The sequence below is a fragment of the Amblyomma mixtum genome, chromosome 8, assembly GCF_055824585.1.
Source record: "Amblyomma mixtum isolate Tamu chromosome 8, ASM5582458v1, whole genome shotgun sequence".
Taxonomy (NCBI): domain Eukaryota; kingdom Metazoa; phylum Arthropoda; class Arachnida; order Ixodida; family Ixodidae; genus Amblyomma; species Amblyomma mixtum.
In genome coordinates, this window is record NC_143019.1 from 56,132,443 (window position 1) to 56,151,617 (window position 19,175).

The 19,175-nt window shown below is 46.0% G+C and overlaps 1 protein-coding gene and 1 pseudogene across 5 annotated transcripts in view; one reads left to right on the top strand and one right to left on the bottom strand.

Moving 5' to 3' along the window:
• The window catches only part of kst (spectrin beta chain, non-erythrocytic 5 kst), a 328,959-nt gene that overhangs the window by 22,023 nt on the left and 287,761 nt on the right, over positions 1-19,175 (bottom strand). For all 5 annotated transcript variants that reach the window (XM_089558125.1, XM_089558130.1, XM_089558127.1 and 2 more), the window contains exons 58-68: positions 12,505-12,768; positions 11,379-11,663; positions 11,139-11,264; positions 10,638-10,768; positions 10,147-10,333; positions 9,176-9,376; positions 7,940-8,035; positions 7,102-7,236; positions 5,788-5,970; positions 2,853-3,044; positions 1,768-1,923 (exon numbers count right to left, since the gene is read on the bottom strand). In XM_089558125.1, the coding sequence (XP_089414251.1) occupies positions 1,768-1,923; positions 2,853-3,044; positions 5,788-5,970; positions 7,102-7,236; positions 7,940-8,035; positions 9,176-9,376; positions 10,147-10,333; positions 10,638-10,768; positions 11,139-11,264; positions 11,379-11,663; positions 12,505-12,768 (1,956 nt within the window). The remainder of the gene's footprint in view (positions 1-1,767; positions 1,924-2,852; positions 3,045-5,787; positions 5,971-7,101; positions 7,237-7,939; positions 8,036-9,175; positions 9,377-10,146; positions 10,334-10,637; positions 10,769-11,138; positions 11,265-11,378; positions 11,664-12,504; positions 12,769-19,175) is intronic.
• On the top strand, positions 15,178-16,913 carry LOC149332535 (uncharacterized; annotated as a pseudogene).

Below are 19,175 nucleotides of genomic sequence, written 5' to 3' on the forward strand. Positions count from 1 at the left end.
CGACCGCGTTCGAGAGCTAACTCTCAGCCGTGTAACTTAAGGTGCTTGCCCATCGCGCTAAAACTTTGAAGCTCGGCGGCAGCACGCGAAAGCCACTATCACGGCGAACGCGCTAACACGCATGCTGACACGCCACGAAAGGCTGGAGCTGGCGATACTGATGCCGATGTGAACAGCGGAAAATTGCGACCGAGAAAAATGTTGATGATAATGATCACGGCGCCATCCATAGACGGCACTTGGAAGCTCCGGTGCGCGCGCGTGGCCTCCGCGAACGGCGCAGTGCCGGAGCAGATTGCGGCCGCAATAAGATCCGGCGGCGCGCCGCGCGCTTCGATCGCGGAGGCCACGGCGTGCGCGTAGCCTCCGCGATCAAGCGCTCCATGATCGTATTCGCGTTCCGTGTTCGGGACTAAAGACTCGGCATAGATGAGTTCCGTGAACTCAGACTACGGTTCAAGTTCGTGCGGCGGAAGACATTCAAGGACAGTACGAATTCGAAAACACGCGAGCGCAATGTGCCGACTCGCGCAGAATTTCAGCGTCGCAAGTTAAGAGGCTCCCTTTTAGCTTGAATTTCATTTTGTTTGATCAAGTTTTCGATCTCTCCTGCAGTTTGAATTAATGAGGTTCCACTGTACACATTATATGGCGGCTTGGGTACTGGCGGCGAGTGCGAACGAGGTCCGAAAAATCGAGTGGTCAGTTGCGGTGCGTCCGAAATTTCAAGCGCTCTTACACATTGGCTCTATGGGCCATGTCGCGGTGCCGCGAAAAAGTCCGAATAATCAAGCATGTCCGAAAAATCAGGCGTCCGAATTTTCGGTCGTCGACTTAATTAACAATGATTTCCCTACAGTGTTCGAAAACGTTCAACAAGAGAAAAGGTCAAATGGCAAAATGTTCAGTTTTAGAGATGAGACAAAGTGCAGCACATTCTGCTCCTCAACTGCAAACTTGTCAAAATTTTCCTCTTTGAAGAGCTTGCACTGAGACCTGAGTCGAGGGAGATTTGTCGTGCTCAAAATTTGTAGATCGGGCACTCAAACATGCAATCCTAGGTCAGCCTGATTACACATCAGAGTGTGCCAAGCCCAAATAAGTTGCTCTGTGTATTAAAGTCAGTGTTTCATGCAAAATGAACAATTTGGTCAGATTAGAGCACGAACATATGAGTTGAAAAACAAGTGATTCATGAGTCATTCTCAAGCATGTGAAGTAACACTGGAATGTAACCAGTTTCCTGCTGACTACGGATTGATTACATTGGAACAGTTCATGGCAGCTTTCACACCGAGTTTCACGGCCCAAAGTTTTAGCTGTACACTACAGCTGGAGTCTCTCGCTCCTGATGACTGTTTTTAGTCGTCAAGGAGGTTAAAAAGAAAGCAAAGACGCAGAAACCGCTTCGCTTTGAGTGGAAACACACCTGAGTGGGAACACAAACTGCCCAGAAGGGATACATGGAGCGAAAAGGGATGGTGTGAAGAAGTGTAGGTACAGGACTATAGTTTATCTGCTTCACCGTTACCTAGTACTGTTAGGTCACCTACAAGTTGAACACCTAAGCAACGAAAGTAAGCAAAGTACAGTGTATGCAGAGGCATCATGCTGAGTTCTGCCTCAAGCTTGCGGCCATCTGCATATGCAATGCGCATACATAAGTTCTCAGAATGAAATGAGGGCAAACTGAAAAGAGAAGTTCAAGATTTGTTTGTGACAGAAACAAGAACCCATCAGCCGATGAAAGTAAAAAGTGAGGCCCACCTGGAATCCCTCGTGATGCCGGCTGAGGGCCTGAATGCTCTCCATGTCCTGGCCGAAGTCTTCGTTCAGCAACACTGCCTCCTTCTCGTAAATCCAGCTGATGGTCTCATCCGCATTGCGGTCAAACGTGTGCACCTGCCTGGCTCCAGCCAGGGCCTGCATGGGCACCACAAGACGAACCACCAAGGTCTTCATGATTTTATGTTCTCATAATATCCACACACTCTAGAGAGTTAAGCCTTCATGACTTGATAGATTCTCATATGCCAGAGCAACACCGTGGGCTCTGAGGTACACCACAGCAGAAGGCTCCGAACCGATTTCAACCGCTCAGGGCTCTTTAATGTACAGCGAAATCTTAGTATAACACAGGTGCTTTCACGCATTTGAACCTCTATCTGCCATGAACATATTCAAACCCACTAACCCAGGCTCCGCAGCTGAGCACCACAGCCATTGAGACAGATAGACAGTCTAAATGAAGTAAACCTGCTGCAAAAAAATATACTCCAAGCACATTGCATGCCAGCTAACAAGAACTAACTGACCTTCTACTGAAAAAAAAAACACAACGGAAACTTTTTAAAGGAGTAAACATAGCTAACAAACCGTTGACATGGCTGAAAACTTCCGTTCGATTTAATGGCAATTCAAGAGCTAGAAAGTGTGGAGATAACCCTGTGCAGTTGTTTTTTTTTAACACGACTCGAGAGTGAACGTGAAATACAATACAAAATAGAGAAATCGCGCACCCCACGCTAACACCTACAATCATTCAGAGCGGTGAGAATGCATGAACTGCTAACGCATCAGGTGGCTTTGCAGTATCAAGAAACTGCATGATCACTTAATACAAAGGCATTCGAGAGATGAAAAAAACCCTCCCTATGAATTTTTTTCAATTTTATTTTTCTATAGGCCTCAGGAACCCTGCTTCTTTAAGACCAAGAGAAACTCACCTTCAACTATTTCTCGAGGTTCTTCAAAAGTCAGAAGGTAGGATACAGTGAGCTAAAAAACATTACCAGAGCAGAAACTCGCAGCGACCAAGTGCGAACAGACAAAAGGGCCAGTGAGCAACGCACGTCTTGCCGAGAGGCCGCGCACTCCTTGCACTCGTCCCAAAGCTTGGCCACCTCGGCGCAGCGCTTGGCCACGGCCTCGCTCTGCGGGTGGCGCTCGGCGATCAGGGTCCGGCCGAGCTGCTGGACGAGACGCACTCGGTCCTCACTCCCTTGCAGCGTCGTCAGGAAGGCGTCAAACTTCTGCATCAGGATCTGCACCACGCAATGCACATACGTCACGTCTTTGCCGTCTACTCATGCTTTGCGCACGTTCCCAGCGCGAATGACTACGAAATGCAGTGGCATGTTTGCTCATGAACATCTCGTTTCTGAAAATTTTATTTGGAATATCCCCTCGCAAGATTACTGCACTGCAGCGAATAAGAAATGCTAATTACCAGGAAGTTTGTGTACCGTATTTACTCGCATAATAGGCACACTTTTTTTCCAGAAAATCCGGCTCAAAGTTATGGGTGCGCCTATTACGCGGGGTAAAATTTCCGGAAATTTTCCGACTCGCAAAATTCAACATACCGCATAAACGCACCCGTGTACGGGCCGCATCCTGTTTTCCCGAAGGAAATAATTAAAAAAAATATCCGTGTAAGGGCTGCACCCAAACTTTCCACGATCCACGCGGGAATGGCCTTCAAAATGCACGCGCCGTGGCCTCTGCGATCGGCTCCGGCTGCGAGCAACGCGCGCTTGGTCGCGGAGGCCACACACGCGCACAGGAGGTGCCGCCCACGGATAGCGCCCAAGGTCAAGCTTATCATCATCATCAACTTTTTCGTCCGTCGCGAGCAGCCGCGAGCTTTCGCTATCCATATCGACATCAGCATCACCAGCTCCAGTTTTTTTTTATGGCTGTCAAAGGGCCGGTTTCTGTCGTGTTAGTTCATCGTAGTTGTGGCTTTCTCGCGCTGTCGCCGAGCATTGCTACTTTAGCACGACGGACAAGCGCCTTAATAGCTACACGGCTGGGAGTTAAATCTCGAACACGGCAAGCATGCGGCAGGCCGGAAATTCGATGTGGACGAGAAGTGCGGCAGTTGCGACTGCGCCGTGCCTAAATTTTCGTATGCGACTCGTATCGCCGCGGTTTTTGGGATCCTAAGTCGGGAAGGTTTCCGCCTGACGAAGCTTTCCAAACAGACGTTTAAAGTGAGCATCCCTGAAAACTGTGTGCGGCTGTTCCACGCGATATCGTCGTGCGAGCTGTGGGTCAGCAGTAGAGCACTGCACAGGCCTCAATCTGAGGCCCGAGCCCGGCCCGGGCCCGAGACCTGAAGCCCGAGCCCGGCCCAGGCCCGCGGCTTCAAGCCCGGGCCCAGCCCGGGCCCGCTAAATTATCGCTCTAGCGAGCCCGGCCCGGCCCGTGAATCCCGGAGTGAAGCCCAGCCCGGGCCCGGCCCGTTTCACAGTAACACTCTGAGCAAGTAGACCGCTACTACACCGATAAGAAACTGGCCGACAAAGGTTCTGAAACCGCAGTTTGGCTTTCAGAAAGTTGGTTCTTTTTAACCCAGAAGGAAGTGATGAAGAGTAGTGCTCGCAAGGCCCGTCTTTTGGACAGTGATCTCATGTAGGTGGGCAAAGATAAACTCGGAAGTACCGAGAGCTATATAAAAAGGGCTGCATACACTCGTAGTAGTCTACTTTGCGTTCCCCCATGATTTTAATCAGTTATATTCTGCCGCCCGCGAAGTATAAATATTAAAGCTGCCTAGCAAGCAGTGGGATGACATTTTTTTTAGCTAACGCGATCTCACAGGTTGAGCTCATAGCCGAACTGGTCGCCTTTCAGCAGAAACGAAAAGCTAAAAGGCTTGAGTATTTCACAGTATGTGCTTAAAGACTATAAGCGTCCTAAACTGGTATGTTCTTCCCGAATGCATTTCTAGTAGTGTATAGGTGTGTTTTGGGATGACGAACGATCAATGGCCAATTAAGGCCGGTTGAATTTTACTCGTACTGCACCGCGGCGTCTAAATAAGAAAATAAGTCAATGAATAAAGCTTAGTTTTTTTTTTTCTCGGCGCGTACTATAACCCATAGCTCATCCGTGTCGCTGCTTCAATGCCGCAGTTGTGCACTTCACTCTGCAATAGCGAATGAAAAGTCGGACACCAGCCGTTTCTGTATGGACCAAAGCCCGACTCGGGCCCGCAGCTTAAGCCCGAGCCCGGCCCGGGCCCGCAACTTCAGGCCCGTGCAGTGCACTAGTCAGCAGCATCTGTGACGGCAGCAGCACTAGTGAGGACTAGAAGTAAGTTAAGCAAGAACTTTGTTAAAATAAAGATTGTGGGGGTGGGGAGGCGTCGGCTTGCAATCGTGGAAATACAGTACTGATCACAGTGCCAAGTTCGGGGTGCACCTATTATGCGCGGAAATAAAAAAATCTGATTTTTCGCGACCAAACTGGGGGTGCGCCTATTATGCGAGTGCGCCTATTATGCGAGTAAATACGGTATTATGAGGCCTGACAGTTAAAAAACAAAAAAGATACCTCAAGTCCAATTACACAAATAAGGTAGATTTACACAGTACTGGGAAGCATGATACACTACACACGCACTAAGAGTTCGCATCTTTCCAAAAATACATGTGAGGTCTGAATGACCATGAATCTATCATGACATGTGCAGTGGGTGTCAAAGGTTCCAGCATGCCTTGAGCCCGCCACAAACACAAAGCACATGACATGAAGGTTACAACAGACATCTAGACAGCAGCAAGGCTACAAAACTAAGCTGGCCACCTTCTTGCCATATCAAACAAATACGCATGCATAGCATGGAAAAGTTCTAAACCTAAAACCATTACAAATGCAGCACCTACTATGCCTAAGATATTTTACAAACCAAGTTCTATCACAGCAAACTTTCAATGTCAGTGACCACATTAGTCAGAGGTATACGCTCTTAAAGGAAAATAGTTCGAGGCGTTCGCTCACTTCAACACGCTCAAGGTCTGTTCCGTAGTCCTCCGAGCCTGCGATGGCCGTCTGCGTCTGAATCCAGTGCAGAACTTCGTCCGTTTCCCGCAGGAACGTGTAGAACTTGGCGCTCTCGGACAGCTTCCAGCGCCGCTCGGCAATCTGCTTCTTCAGTTTCGTGTACAGATCCTCCAGCTCTTTCTGCTCAGGACAGGCAGAAGAGAAAAAAAAAAAAAGGATCACAGATGTTAGTCTCTAAAGGATTCGTAGCTGTTAGTCTTTGACATGCGGCTCTTTCAATACCACAATGTGAAACGAAAGCAAATGTTTCCGGAATTTTGATAAGTACTTTTTCACTGATGCAGCAGTTAACTCTAGCAGTACTTACAGTAAAATCTCGATGATACGAATCTCATTGGCTCGCAAAAAATATCCGTATCGTCCAAAGCAAACAAAATTCGTAAGCAGCAACACAGAAAATACATTCATGCAGATGTGTTTACGGCTGATGGGATTTATTTACAGCAGTGCGTTACCACTGACTGCTTGCGGTGCGTACCACGTGACTGGCAACTGCACATAAGCACTGTACGGGCCGCGTTTAGCATTCAAGGGCGCGGTTGCAGCTTGCATGTTCATATTGTCATTTTCATATATTTTCTTTGCAGACATCTTGGGAGTTGTATGGTGTTACATACTCGGCAGAGTGTAAACATGTGCAGGAGTTATACTTGCAGAAAGATACAAACAAGACTGGAAAGACTGGCAAAGAACTACAAAACAAGTGAGAGGATAGCTGGTGGTAACCACGTAACAAAGAGTGGGCAATAAATAATGGTTATCGCTCAGTTACAGCAAACCCTTCTATGAGAGGAGCCTGCCATAGATGTAAAGTCAGTATGCCGCAGCGCAGGATTAAACTGTCTTAGAAAGTAATTACCACGAATAAAGCAAAAAAATTATAGGGATGCTTAAGTCACCTTAAGAGTTGAATGCAACGACATTAGAAGCAACATTGCTGCTGTATGTTTGCGTCTGTGTCAGTTGTTTCACTGTATAAACAATGTCGTCACTGCCATTGTATCTGTACTTGCACACACAGAATCATGCACTGAATGAATCCACCGAAAACCTGTTCCAAACTGCTTGTCCCGCCCTTTCCCGATTATGCGCTCCCCCTCATTTTTCAGTTTTGACTTATCATACCATGGTCACGTGACCTTGTGACATCATTGCCCTCAAGTTAATCGAATTTTGCGACCAATGCAGGACATGAAATCGCATGATGTGAAGTCTGATGCTGCCGCATTTAAAACAATGAGATGCACTTGCCATTCTGTCGATGATGTTGGCACTGTCAAAGTGACCCCTGTCGACGAGCTCTGTGCTCTGCTTCATCAGCCGGGTGATGTTGGCATTGAAGCCATCAACGTCACGGTCGACACCATCCAGCTTCTTCGTGAGTGCCTGAAGACGGTGCCAATCCAATACATTGAAAACAGTCCATCTACAGATGAGCGATCCACAGAAGTTTGATCATAGGCACCAACGCCAAATGAGACAAAGGCGAGAAAAATGCGACTGAGGTCAACAGCAACAACTTGGGTCGTGGAAAAAAAAAGCAGCAACATAAAACATTATCTGTATGATGCACACATTAAGAACTTTAGCTCAACTTTTGCTTAGTCTCTATTATTCAATATTATTCAATGTCAGTGAATTTTGTAGCAATTAATAGAGCATGAATGACTTAAGTGCTTGCACACACGCAAGTAGAAATCACAGCAGCTGAAAGAATAAAAAATATTTGTTTTTTTCAATCCAATGTTTCATGACAGACTACACACCCCATTTACTCACATCATAGGTATATTTTTTTTATGCCGAGAAAGCCACAAAAATTCTAGCAATGCAGAAGCATAATGCAAGTTTATGACTTGTTCTATGCCTCTGAATCTCAGGTAAGAGTTGTGCATGCTTTGACTTTAGAAAGGTATACTATATTCAAGCACGAATGATCAAGAGGCACTTCAAGAAGTCAAGGAGCCAAATATAAGCAAGAAAAAATTTTGCCCATGAAACAAATACAAGTTAAACAGGGCAAAACAAAAATTCTTAGTTATTGTTACCATGACTGTAGTCGTAATGGTGACAAAAACGCTTGACCTACCATGACAGAATCTTCGTCCTTCCCAAGGTCTGGGCTGTTGACTACAAGGAACTTTTCTTCCATCCAGGCCTCAGCTTCGGTAGCTTCACTGTAGAACTGGGGAACAGAATTTCAGAAAGGAGTGTAACCACAAATGATAAAACGTTAAAGAAAGAAACAACACCTATACAACATTTTTGAGACATATAAAGCCATCATCATCATCATCAGCAGCAGCATCACTATGCCCACTGCAGGGCAAAGGCCTGTTCCATGTCTCTCCAATTAACCCTGTCCTTCGCGCAATAGTAAGGTTTGACCCATGAACTCACAAAATGGCCACCCAATTTCTTGAATTCTCATACTCATTTTTGCTATACGTCATCTTGATTCAGAAAACATAGAGACCTTTTCAATCAGGGCTCTCTAAAGTCACCACATTGCTTGCTTTGGAAGTTGTGTGCATTCCGCGCTAGCGCGAGGGAAGCAGCGACAGAACCGGTTAACAACACTCTAGAAAGGAGGAGTTCCAACATCTCCCTCGCCCGGTGGAAAGGTCTATACTCCATACAAAAATTATAACTGAAGCCAAAATATATAAAAAAAAAACTCGAGTTGCCACCCTCTCGAGATGTCACGAAGTGACTTTTAACACACTCCCATCAGGCCTATAGGGTAAGGATTGAGCTGATTTGAACAGCAAAAGAATTACCACAAAGTAAAAATTAGCGGACACCTCGACAATACCCAGCCTAGGTTGCGATAGCACAAGGAGCCCATCGAACACTTCCGGTTCGGTGATGCCGCTTCTGGTTTGGTGATGTCACGCTCGCTCAGTCATGACGAGTCATGACATAACATGCTTGTCATGACCCCGCATCACATGTCATTGATGGCATCACCATATGTGACGTCATCAGGCGTGACACAAAACGGCGACACCGCCAGATGGCCCAACGAGCTCCTTATGCTCTCCGCATAAGAAATCTAAAGCTGGCCGTTAGCTCATGCATGCTATATCTTGGACTATTACCGATCTCTTCCATCAAGTGCTGACCCTCTGTAGCCTCTCAAAACAATCGCGAAACCATTACATTTCCACCATGCTACTTCATTTTAATCTTTTCCTCCTTCTAGGTCAACACCACAGCATTACCTAACAGTAGACACATTTTTAGACCTACCTCATTAAACCTACTACAAAATGATTACAGTAAAAAATCAGCAAATGAAACGACAGGCCATGTGCGAGCTTACAGTGTGCGACTCCAGGGCGTCAAGCAGGCGGAGCCTTCGCACGCTGGCCGCATCCTTGAGCCGTCCCCAGCCCAGCTGGAGTTCAGTGAGCTTCTTCTCCACCTCGGTTGCGGCAAAGTGGCCACTGCGGATCATCTGCCGGCCCTTGCTGCCGACCGAAGCAACCAGCGGCTCGTGCGCTTGGATGTCCGCTTCCAGCGCCTGCGAAAACGCACACAGAGTGTCAGCCGAGGGTGCACAGCAGAACTCCAAGGTGGTGTACATTTAAGCTGCCAGGTGGCGCCACCAACACCCCACAGAACAAGGGTGGTAAGTGGCTCCGCCTGGTGTTGGGAGACGAAGAAAGATGTGGGAACGAATTGGGGGAGTCAGCTGGGAATCATGGGAGAGTAAGACATTGGAGGCAAAAATGCAGTCGTCATGGTCATCAACTAGGCCTACTGCCATGTCATAGGCCTAACGCTATGACATTGCCAAGGGGGCAATTAACACTAACATAGCAATACTTAAGACTACAACAACAATTAATAAATGTCAGTTACCTTCCAGCTGCACTTGGTAAACATAAGCCATTGGGGCTGTTCCTCAGAACCTATGATGCTGTCATGCATTGGTAATGCCACCGCAAAAATTTAAACGCAGGTCCGACGTGATTGGCTGCAATGGCAAATGTTCATCAACAAGTGGCAGGCTGAATTTTCTTTAAATTTCAAATGTACACCGCTAACTACACTGCCATTTTACAGGCAGTGGCACTATACTGTTTGCTGAACACAAAAAAAAATGACACTAATTCCACCTAATCTCTATCAAAGGATACCAAATTTGTAAGCCCTAATGGACAGACTAATGGACAAATTAACTACAAAAAGCACAAATTAAGCCTAACCTGCATCAATGAAAAGAATGAAGCAGGCTGTCTATCGCAGCGGACAGACGCTATACACAGAGAGTGTGGCAGGTAAACTTGCCTGATGCTTCTTCTGCAGCGACTGCACGGAGGAGAGACTCGTGCCGAGATCGGTGGAGTTGGCCAGTGGCTCCTTCTCTCGTATCCAAGACATCTCGTCATCCACGTCCCGAAGCAGCTGCTGCAACTGCAGGGCTTCCTCCAAGTTCTCCCGGCGAATCTGAAGGGGCTCGTGCAGCGAAGTGTACCTGCGTGCAGCGGATGCGGGGACAAAAAAGAAAAATAACACTTCAGTAACAGTCTGAATCACGTTTTCTATGATACAAGAAATTTACGGGCACTTTATACACTAACTTATCGAAAAAGGAAAAAAGGCTCCACATCTTCAGATCCAACTTGTACAATGATGTCATAAAGACTGTAAACTAAAGTGTTACACATCACTGTTAACAAGAGTTTTATCACCTCGCATGCTACTCCAACAGTTTGTACAGTTAGTATGAGCAATGCACTGAACATGGAAGGTTTTGCATATTTCTGCGGGTGCATTACCTTTTGACAATGCTGTCTGCTCGCTCCTGAATTTCATTCTTGAGGAAGTGGTCGTTCTTTTGGAAGTTGGCAGCTTGGTCCTTCACTTGCTCCAGCATCTCAGCATGGTTTGTGATGTCTGTCTCGAGGAGCTTTGGAAGAGAAAAACAAAACAACACAATGAGAAACAGAGGTAGATAGTGATAGTAAAACAACACTCTGCCTTCAACATTTCTTCACAGCTACCAGCTCAACCATATCATTATCAATGCCAACCTGAGGTTATACAAGTCCTGAATTACATATTCAAGACTTTTTGCAGTTAACCGAACTCAAACACTTTGGTTTTGAGATGTACTGCTTAGAAAATACAATTACACAGACTAACCTTAGTGGAAGAAGATTCCAATGAATCCCTGAAATGTCTAATTAATCCCTAAAAAATTCCACATAATTTAGCTGAGGCCAAACTGTGGCCACGAACACTTCAAATGCTGCCAAAAGGCACTGCTGAGCTCTTACCTGCTGCTTTTTGAGAAGGTTCTGAACAGACGTCAGGTCTTTGCCATGGTCCTCCGATTGAAGTTGGGTTTCGACATCATCCATCCAGGTTTGCAAGTCGTCAAGCATCCAGTTAAACAGCAATGCCTACGAAAAGAAAAAAGAGCAAAGCCATGTTACACACATTAAATTTTACCATAAAGACAGTTTTGATGCATTAGTTAACTTAGGTTATTAGTATAGCCACCAAAAAAAGCATACCTGGTAAGAGTCCTGCAGGCGTTCTTTCTTCAGCTTCGTGTGCTCGAGCAGTTGCACCCAGAGCCTCTCCACCGCCTCCAGCCGAGCTTCGATCTGGCTTGATGCATAGTGGTCCGCTTCAACCAGCCGTTGACCCTCGTTGAGGAGGGTCTCAACACGGCCACGGTGGGCCAGGATTTCGGCTTCGAAAGCCGCGTGCTTTTTCGTTTTGCTCGGAAGGTTCACAGGGTCCCGGTAGTTCTCATCACAGGCCACCTGGAGCTTCTCATTGAGCCAGGCTTCCACCTACAAAATTTATGCACGTGACAAACATGTCATAAACCTCTCGAAAGTTGCACTAAATGTTTCAACTATTGCATCGAGAAATTCCGATATAAGATAAAATGAGAAGGTATGTGCTTATAAACTGAAGGCAGTGAAGTTTCAAATACTGGCTGAAAGTGCACTGTCTCACGATGTAATTATGTACAGCGAAGAGGTGACAAGTTTGCTTTCAACAAGGTCTATCATAATTTAAAAGACTCCTCATTTCAATTATCGACCGAACTTTCCCAACTTAACCAGTTGGCTGTCACTGTAATAGGACGTACTATTCACCTATGTCCCACCATTTCGTGTGTAGAGTACAAAACACCTCGCTACAGGACCTAGCACAAGAAATGTGCTCTGCGGTTGGTTCGTGAAAACTTCAAGTACTCCACTACTGTTTGTAAACTTAGCCATTCTCAGACAAAAGGGCAAAGTACTTAAAGTGACCGGCTTCTTGAAGATCCTCCAAATTTCGATGAATGCGCTTGGTTAAACAAGTTTTCCAGTCATCACAGCAACACTCGTGCTACTCTTGTAAGCCTAGCTGCTTATATAATTATGAGAACAAAGAATAACTGCGCAAAAAGGACAGGACAAGAGAGAGGAAGACAAACAAATGCGTTTGTCCCATGTGGCTCCTCTCTATTGTCCCGTCCTTTTTGCGCAGTTATTCTTTGTTCTCATAATGTCGTACCAACCAGGCCCTCACCGCACTCTTCTAGATTGCTTACATAAGTATGTGCTGTCAGAGCGAAATAAAGCACTAAATATAAAAAGAACATTTAACGACGCGAAGGCATTTCTGCTTCACACAGACCTCATAGACATTGCGCAGGAAGCGCTGGAACTGGCGCGATTCGGCCAGGCGCCTTCGCTTGAGCTGCGCGTTCTCCCTGAGCCGCTGGCGCCGGGCGCAGATGGCGTCGCACTGTGCCTGAATGGCGGCACTGTCGTAGTGGCCGCCCTGCACCAGAGCGCGGGCAAACTCCTCCATGTGGCTGATGCGCTCCCCCTGGGTCTCCATGGTCTGCTCAAAGTGCGCGTGCTTCTTGTTGAGCGCGTCGACGCTCGACATGGAGTCCTGCGAGCGAATGTCGGTTCCATTAACAAATGCGTCGGGACATTGAAGTACAAAGGAAGTTTGATATAAGGGGAACTTTGCCATTTGCCAAGGAAGTGGAACCGAACGATGTGGATGTGCAGCTGACCATGAAAGTTTATGGGATACGAGATTCTTGAAAAAGGTGTGAATTCTGTCTGAATAAACAAACATGTAATGAAACTGTATGGTACAGAGGGTCTGCCACTGAAAAACTCCTCAAGCAAAAGCAGAAAAAAAAATATTGCTGATCACATCACCGACCCGCCACAAGTCACACTCCAGCCAAGAGGATAAGCCAATTTTCATCCCAAAGCATAGCTGTTATCAGCTGAAGTCAATCAAAACAAATTAAATACTCAAGTTTCATAACAAAAACCATCAAACCATTAAAACCATCAACATCACAAATTAAAAAAAAAAGAGCAAAACACTCCCCGATGCTCCTTGCTTTTGGTGACTGTTGGATTCTTTCATATGTATGTTGTAATGATCCTTTTTTTATCCCTTATCTGCTCATTAAGAGAATCGTTATTTTGTTTCGACCAGGTTGCATTGCTCCTGAGGATAATTGCTAGGCACAGAGCTGCTGATTCTGAATGCACAATATCAACCAATGCAAGCCAACAGAACAAAGCCAAAATAGTACTTATACACCATCAGACATCATAGCATCAGCTTAGGCACACCTGTGAAACCATGAAGAAGCAGTACAGCTGACTGCCTCAAATCCTTTGTTTTAAGATCAGAAAAAAAATATCATGCATGTCTGAAAGGAGTGTGGACACGACTGCAATGCAAAGACCGCTTCTGCCGCTGCGGTACAGAAAAAGGTGAATCAGTTAAACAATCATATTTATTTAATTATAATGCAAAGGATTACTTTTCACTTCTATAATCGTTAAAAAATTGTGAGTACACTTTGGCAACTAAAGTGTTGAGAGGAGAAAGCCGAGGACACTATGTCGTGACGACTTCCGATGGATGTGACGCCACACCGTTCCCGTGGCTATATCGATACCCAAATTATCTTTCGGGGATCTTTAGTGTTAATTATGCTTAATTACACATTTTTCCGTCTAATTTGACACAAATCTGACGTTCTTCCGACCATTCTGTGGGAATTTTCACTACGCCGTGATGACTTCCGCTGAATGTGACGTCACACCGTTCCTGTGGCTATACTGACGTACGCACTATTTCGACGCAATTTTGCCATTTTTGACTGTAATTAAGTAACTAATTAATCTACAGTCGTCACACTTGGCTTCTAGGTTCATTTTTTCCTCCTCTATCTGAAGCAATCATTCGTTTTCTCCTATCTTTTTTAGTTCCCGAATTAACACGAGTAAACACGCTGCCAGACGTGTGACACCCTCTGCTAACGGACAACATTATGAGCCATTAAAGGCTTTCGCCTTAAAACCACGCGCTACATTTGATGGTTTGGTTTGGTTTGTTCGGGTTTAACGTCCCAAAGCAACTCAGGCTATGAGGGACGCCGTAGTGGAGGGCTCCGAAAATTTCGACCACCTGGGGTTCTTTAACGTGCACTGACATCGCACAGTACACGGGCCTCTGGAATTTCGCCTTCATTGAAATTCGGCCGCTGCGGCCGGGATCGAACCCGCGTCTTTCGGGACAGCAGCCGAGCGCCGTAACCACTGAGCCAGCACGGCGGGAGCTCTTCCACCTGCTTGGTAGTGATGACTGATGATCTATTGTCAAGTAGCCTTTACGAAAGCTCGCCTGGTCATTCAGTTCCCACGATCCCACGCGATCCCACGCTCACCACTGATGTATCTACAGGTGCTGTTGCTGATTTTCCTGGGCCGGCCATAGACGATGCACAAGACGGAATGCCTCAACGATACAAGCTCCCAGCTAGGCGCGTGTACGTCAACTGACTGCGGCCTATCAACATGTTTTTTGCCTGCGTCACCTATTCTGGATGCTCCGCCACTTCTGGACGCAGTGGTCGATTCCGTCTGGCAACGTGGGACTCTGACTGCTGATCGGGCGGTACAAAAGTGCGCGCCTTTCGACGCCCCTCTGGGCCACGGCACCGCCACTGCGATCCCACGCTCACCACTGATGTATCTACAGGTGCTGTTGCTGATTTTCCTGGGCCGGCCATGGACGATGCACAAGACGAAATGCCTCAACGATACAAGCTCCCAGCTAGGCGCGTGTACGTCAACCGACTGCGGCCTATCAACATGTTTTTTGCCTGCGTCACCTATTCTGGATGCTCCGCCACTTCTGGACGCAGTGGTCGATTCCGTCTGGCAACGTGGGACTCTGACTGCTGATCGGGCGGTACAAAAGTGCGCACCTTTCGACGCCCCTCTGGGCCACGGCACCGCCACTGCGATCCCACGCTCACCACTGATGTATCTACAGGTGCTGTTGCTGATTTTCCTGGGCCGGCCATAGACGATGCACAAGACGGAATGCCTCAACGATACAAGCTCCCAGCTAGGCGCGTGTACGTCAACCGACTGCGGCCTATCAACATGTTTTTTGCCTGCGTCACCTATTCTGGATGCTCCGCCACTTCTGGACGCAGTGGTCGATTCCGTCTGGCAACGTGGGACTCTGACTGCTGATCGGGCGGTACAAAAGTGCGCGCCTTTCGACGCCCCTCTGGGCCACGGCACCGCCACTGCGATCCCACGCTCACCACTGATGTATCTACAGGTGCTGTTGCTGATTTTCCTGGGCCGGCCATGGACGATGCACAAGACGGAATGCCTCAACGATACAAGCTCCCAGCTAGGCGCGTGTACGTCAACCGACTGCGGCCTATCAACATGTTTTTTGCCTGCGTCACCTATTCTGGATGCTCCGCCACTTCTGGACGCAGTGGTCGATTCCGTCTGGCAACGTGGGACTCTGACTGCTGATCGGGCGGTACAAAAGTGCGCGCCTTTCGACGCCCCTCTGGGCCACGGCACCGCCACTGCGATCCCACGCTCACCACTGATGTATCTACAGGTTGGTTACTATGACGCTTATTCTTACCGTGACGATGACGTCTGTCTTTTAGCGGTGTCGTGGCCACCTCATGTTTTGAAAAGTTTCCGCGCTGGTGTATCCTATTTATGGTGCCTGCTTGTTTTGGGAGGCGATGTTGAGCTAAACCCGGGACCCATGACTAAAGCTCAAGAGGAAAAGCTGGACCTTGTGGCTGGTTCCATCTTACGCCTTAAAGCTAGCAATGCAGTCCTTCAAGACTCTGTCAACAAAGTGCTTCAGATTCACGCAGACTTAAAAATTGACTTAGAAAAACTAACAAAGCGAGTTCACGATCTAGAGCAGAAATTTGCAACCGCACCATCTGCTGAGCTCGTGGTGAACAGTGACAAGGGTCTCGCAATTGTACAGGAAAAAATTGACGACCTTGAAAATCGCTCTAGGCGATCCAATGTTCTATTTTACGGTATAGATGATCCAGAGAAGTCGGAAACTTGGGAGGAGTCTGAACGTCTCGTAAATGACTTTTGTAAAGAAAAACTTGGGCTTACTGTTGAATCTGTTTCCAGAGCACATCGCGTGGGCCGCTTTTCTTCCGAGAAAAAGCGGCCTATCATAGCCAAATTTTTTAATGAAAGGGAAGTTGACACTGTCATGAGCCGCGGCTATAAGTTAAAAAACACTAATTTAAGCATCTCACGCGATTACTCTGAAGCCGTTCGCGAAAAGCGACGGAAGCTTCTCCAGTTTTCAAAATCTATTAAGAAAGATGGGGATAAAGTGCGGCTCGTTTTCAACAAGCTCTTCGTTAACGATGATCTTTACATGTGGAACACCAACGAAAGTCGAGCCATTCTTGTATCAGGGCGCAAGGATGGCGAATGACGTCCTCCCTCCGTTTCCGTTAACCTGAGTTCATCGACCACCTCACCTGCCAAATTACATTGTGGTAATGATAACGAATGGCTGTTTTTGTACACTAACATTAGAAGTGTTGTAGCTAACGGTATTGCACTATCATCTTTCATCGATTCATGTCAAGCTTCTTTAGTGGTACTAACTGAGAAGTGGCTGAACGACACTATTCATGATGTCAACATCTTTACCAGTGCATGCAATTTCAAATTTTTTCGCTGCGATAGACAATTGCGAAGGGGGGGAAATTACATTGTGGTAATGATAACGAATGGCTGTTTTTGTACACTAACATTAGAAGTGTTGTAGCTAACGGTATTGCACTATCATCTTTCATCGATTCATGTCAAGCTTCTTTAGTGGTACTAACTGAGAAGTGGCTGAACGACACTATTCATGATGTCAACATCTTTACCAGTGCATGCAATTTCAAATTTTTTCGCTGCGATAGACAATTGCGAAGGGGGGGCGGTGTTCTCATCGCGATAAAGGAAGATTTCATTGCCACACCTATCGTTATCGATTCTTTCCTTGAATGTGTTTGGGTTTCTTTGAATGATGGTGCATTTCGTGTCATCATTGGCGTTTTCTACCGTCCTCCCGACATGTCTGGTGCGTTTTCAGATGAATATCATCGGGTGCTCAGTGAAATGTATGCGCGTTTTCCCAATTCCGCTGTTACTATATTTGGAGATTTTAATTTTCCAAGAATTAATTGGTCAACACTTTCCGTAGTGGACACTGATGCAGAAGCACATTCTTTTCTCAGCACTTGCCTTGATTTTTCATTAACACAACTCATTAACCAACCAACATGATCAACTAAAGCCTCTTCCAATGTACTTGACTTAGTTCTCACAAACAAACCTGATATATTTTCAGGCATAACTCATGAGGAACGCATCTCTGACCACGATGTTATCACTGGGTACATTAAATTTCGCGCTAGTAAAAAGATAACTACTAAAAAGAAAATAAGATGTTACGGCAAAGCAAATTTTGATGCAATTAATGCAGAATTATTAATGTTTTCTGATAAATTTTTGCATGATTTCTGCTCTCGCTCTATAGAGCAGAACTGGATCCTTTTTAAAACTGCCCTCAATGATCTCATCGACCAGTTCATTCCCATGTTAACCATTACCTGTGATAGCAGTTCTCCTTGGTTTACCAACCGTCTTCGGCGGCTGAACAACAAAAAGAAAAAACTATACAGACAGGCAAAAACTGAATGGTCTTGTGAGTTCACATGACAAATACAGAGCATGTGAAAAGGATTATAAGGCACTATTAAAATCTACTCGGCGCAACTTTTTTTCTCATGACTTGTCGTCCATGCTGAAAAATAATATTCGCCGTTTTTGGCGTGTGGTAAACCCAGTAATTCGACCTGACATCACTCTTACAGATTCTGTTGGTGTTCCCATCCCTGATTCAGAGTGCGCTCAACTTCTTAACGATGCGTTTGTAACTGTGTTCACAGATGAAGACATTACTTCCTTGCCTACATTAAGCGCACTAGTGGAACTAACTATGGACGAGATAGTCATCAGTGAGCCTGGTGTTTTATCTCTACTAAACAATCTCAAAACATCTTCTAGCACTGATCATATGGGCTTCAATAATAAAATTTTAAGGAATACATCACATAGCATTTGTTCCATGTTAACCGCATTATTTTCCCAGTCGCTATCAACTGGCACCATTCCTAACGACTGCCGCATAGCTAAGATAATACCCATTTTCAAATCAGGTGATCGTGCTTCTCCGCTTAACTATCGTCCCATCTCCTTAACAAGTACACTTTGTAAATTACTCGAGCATATTATACATACTCAGGTCATCAACTACCTTGAAGATCATAACATTATCTTCGATCATCAGCACGGTTTTCGCAAGGGCTACTCATGCGACACCCAACTTGCCGGTTTTATTAACGATATTCATGCACTCATTGACGCTGGTTTTCAAGTTGACGCAATATTTTTAGATTTTTCTAATTTTCTAAAGCATTTGATCGCGTTCCACACCAAAGGTTGTTGCTTAAACTTTCCCAACTGAACATTCACCCTAATATTATTGCATGGATTGCAGATTTTCTCTCATCTAGAATTCAGTTCACATCAGTTAACAACTCTAACTCATGTTACGCTAATGTTACGTCTGGAGTTCCACAAGGCAGTGTACTGGGACCTTTACTTTTCCTCATCTATATTAATGACTTACCCAATTGCGTGACGTCCAGAATTGACGATTGTGTGCTTTATCGACGTATAACCTGTAACACTGACAGCCAGCCACTGCAGTCTGATCTTGAAGCGATAAGCACATGGTGTTCTAATTGGTTAATGCCTTTAAATCTTTCCAAAACTAAGCTCATGTCTTTCACTAACAAGCCACGTATTCCTACCGCCTACTTTCTTGATAACAATAGTGTAGAATTCACCACAAGTTACAAGTATCTTGGCATTAACCTTCAATCCGACTTATCATGGAAT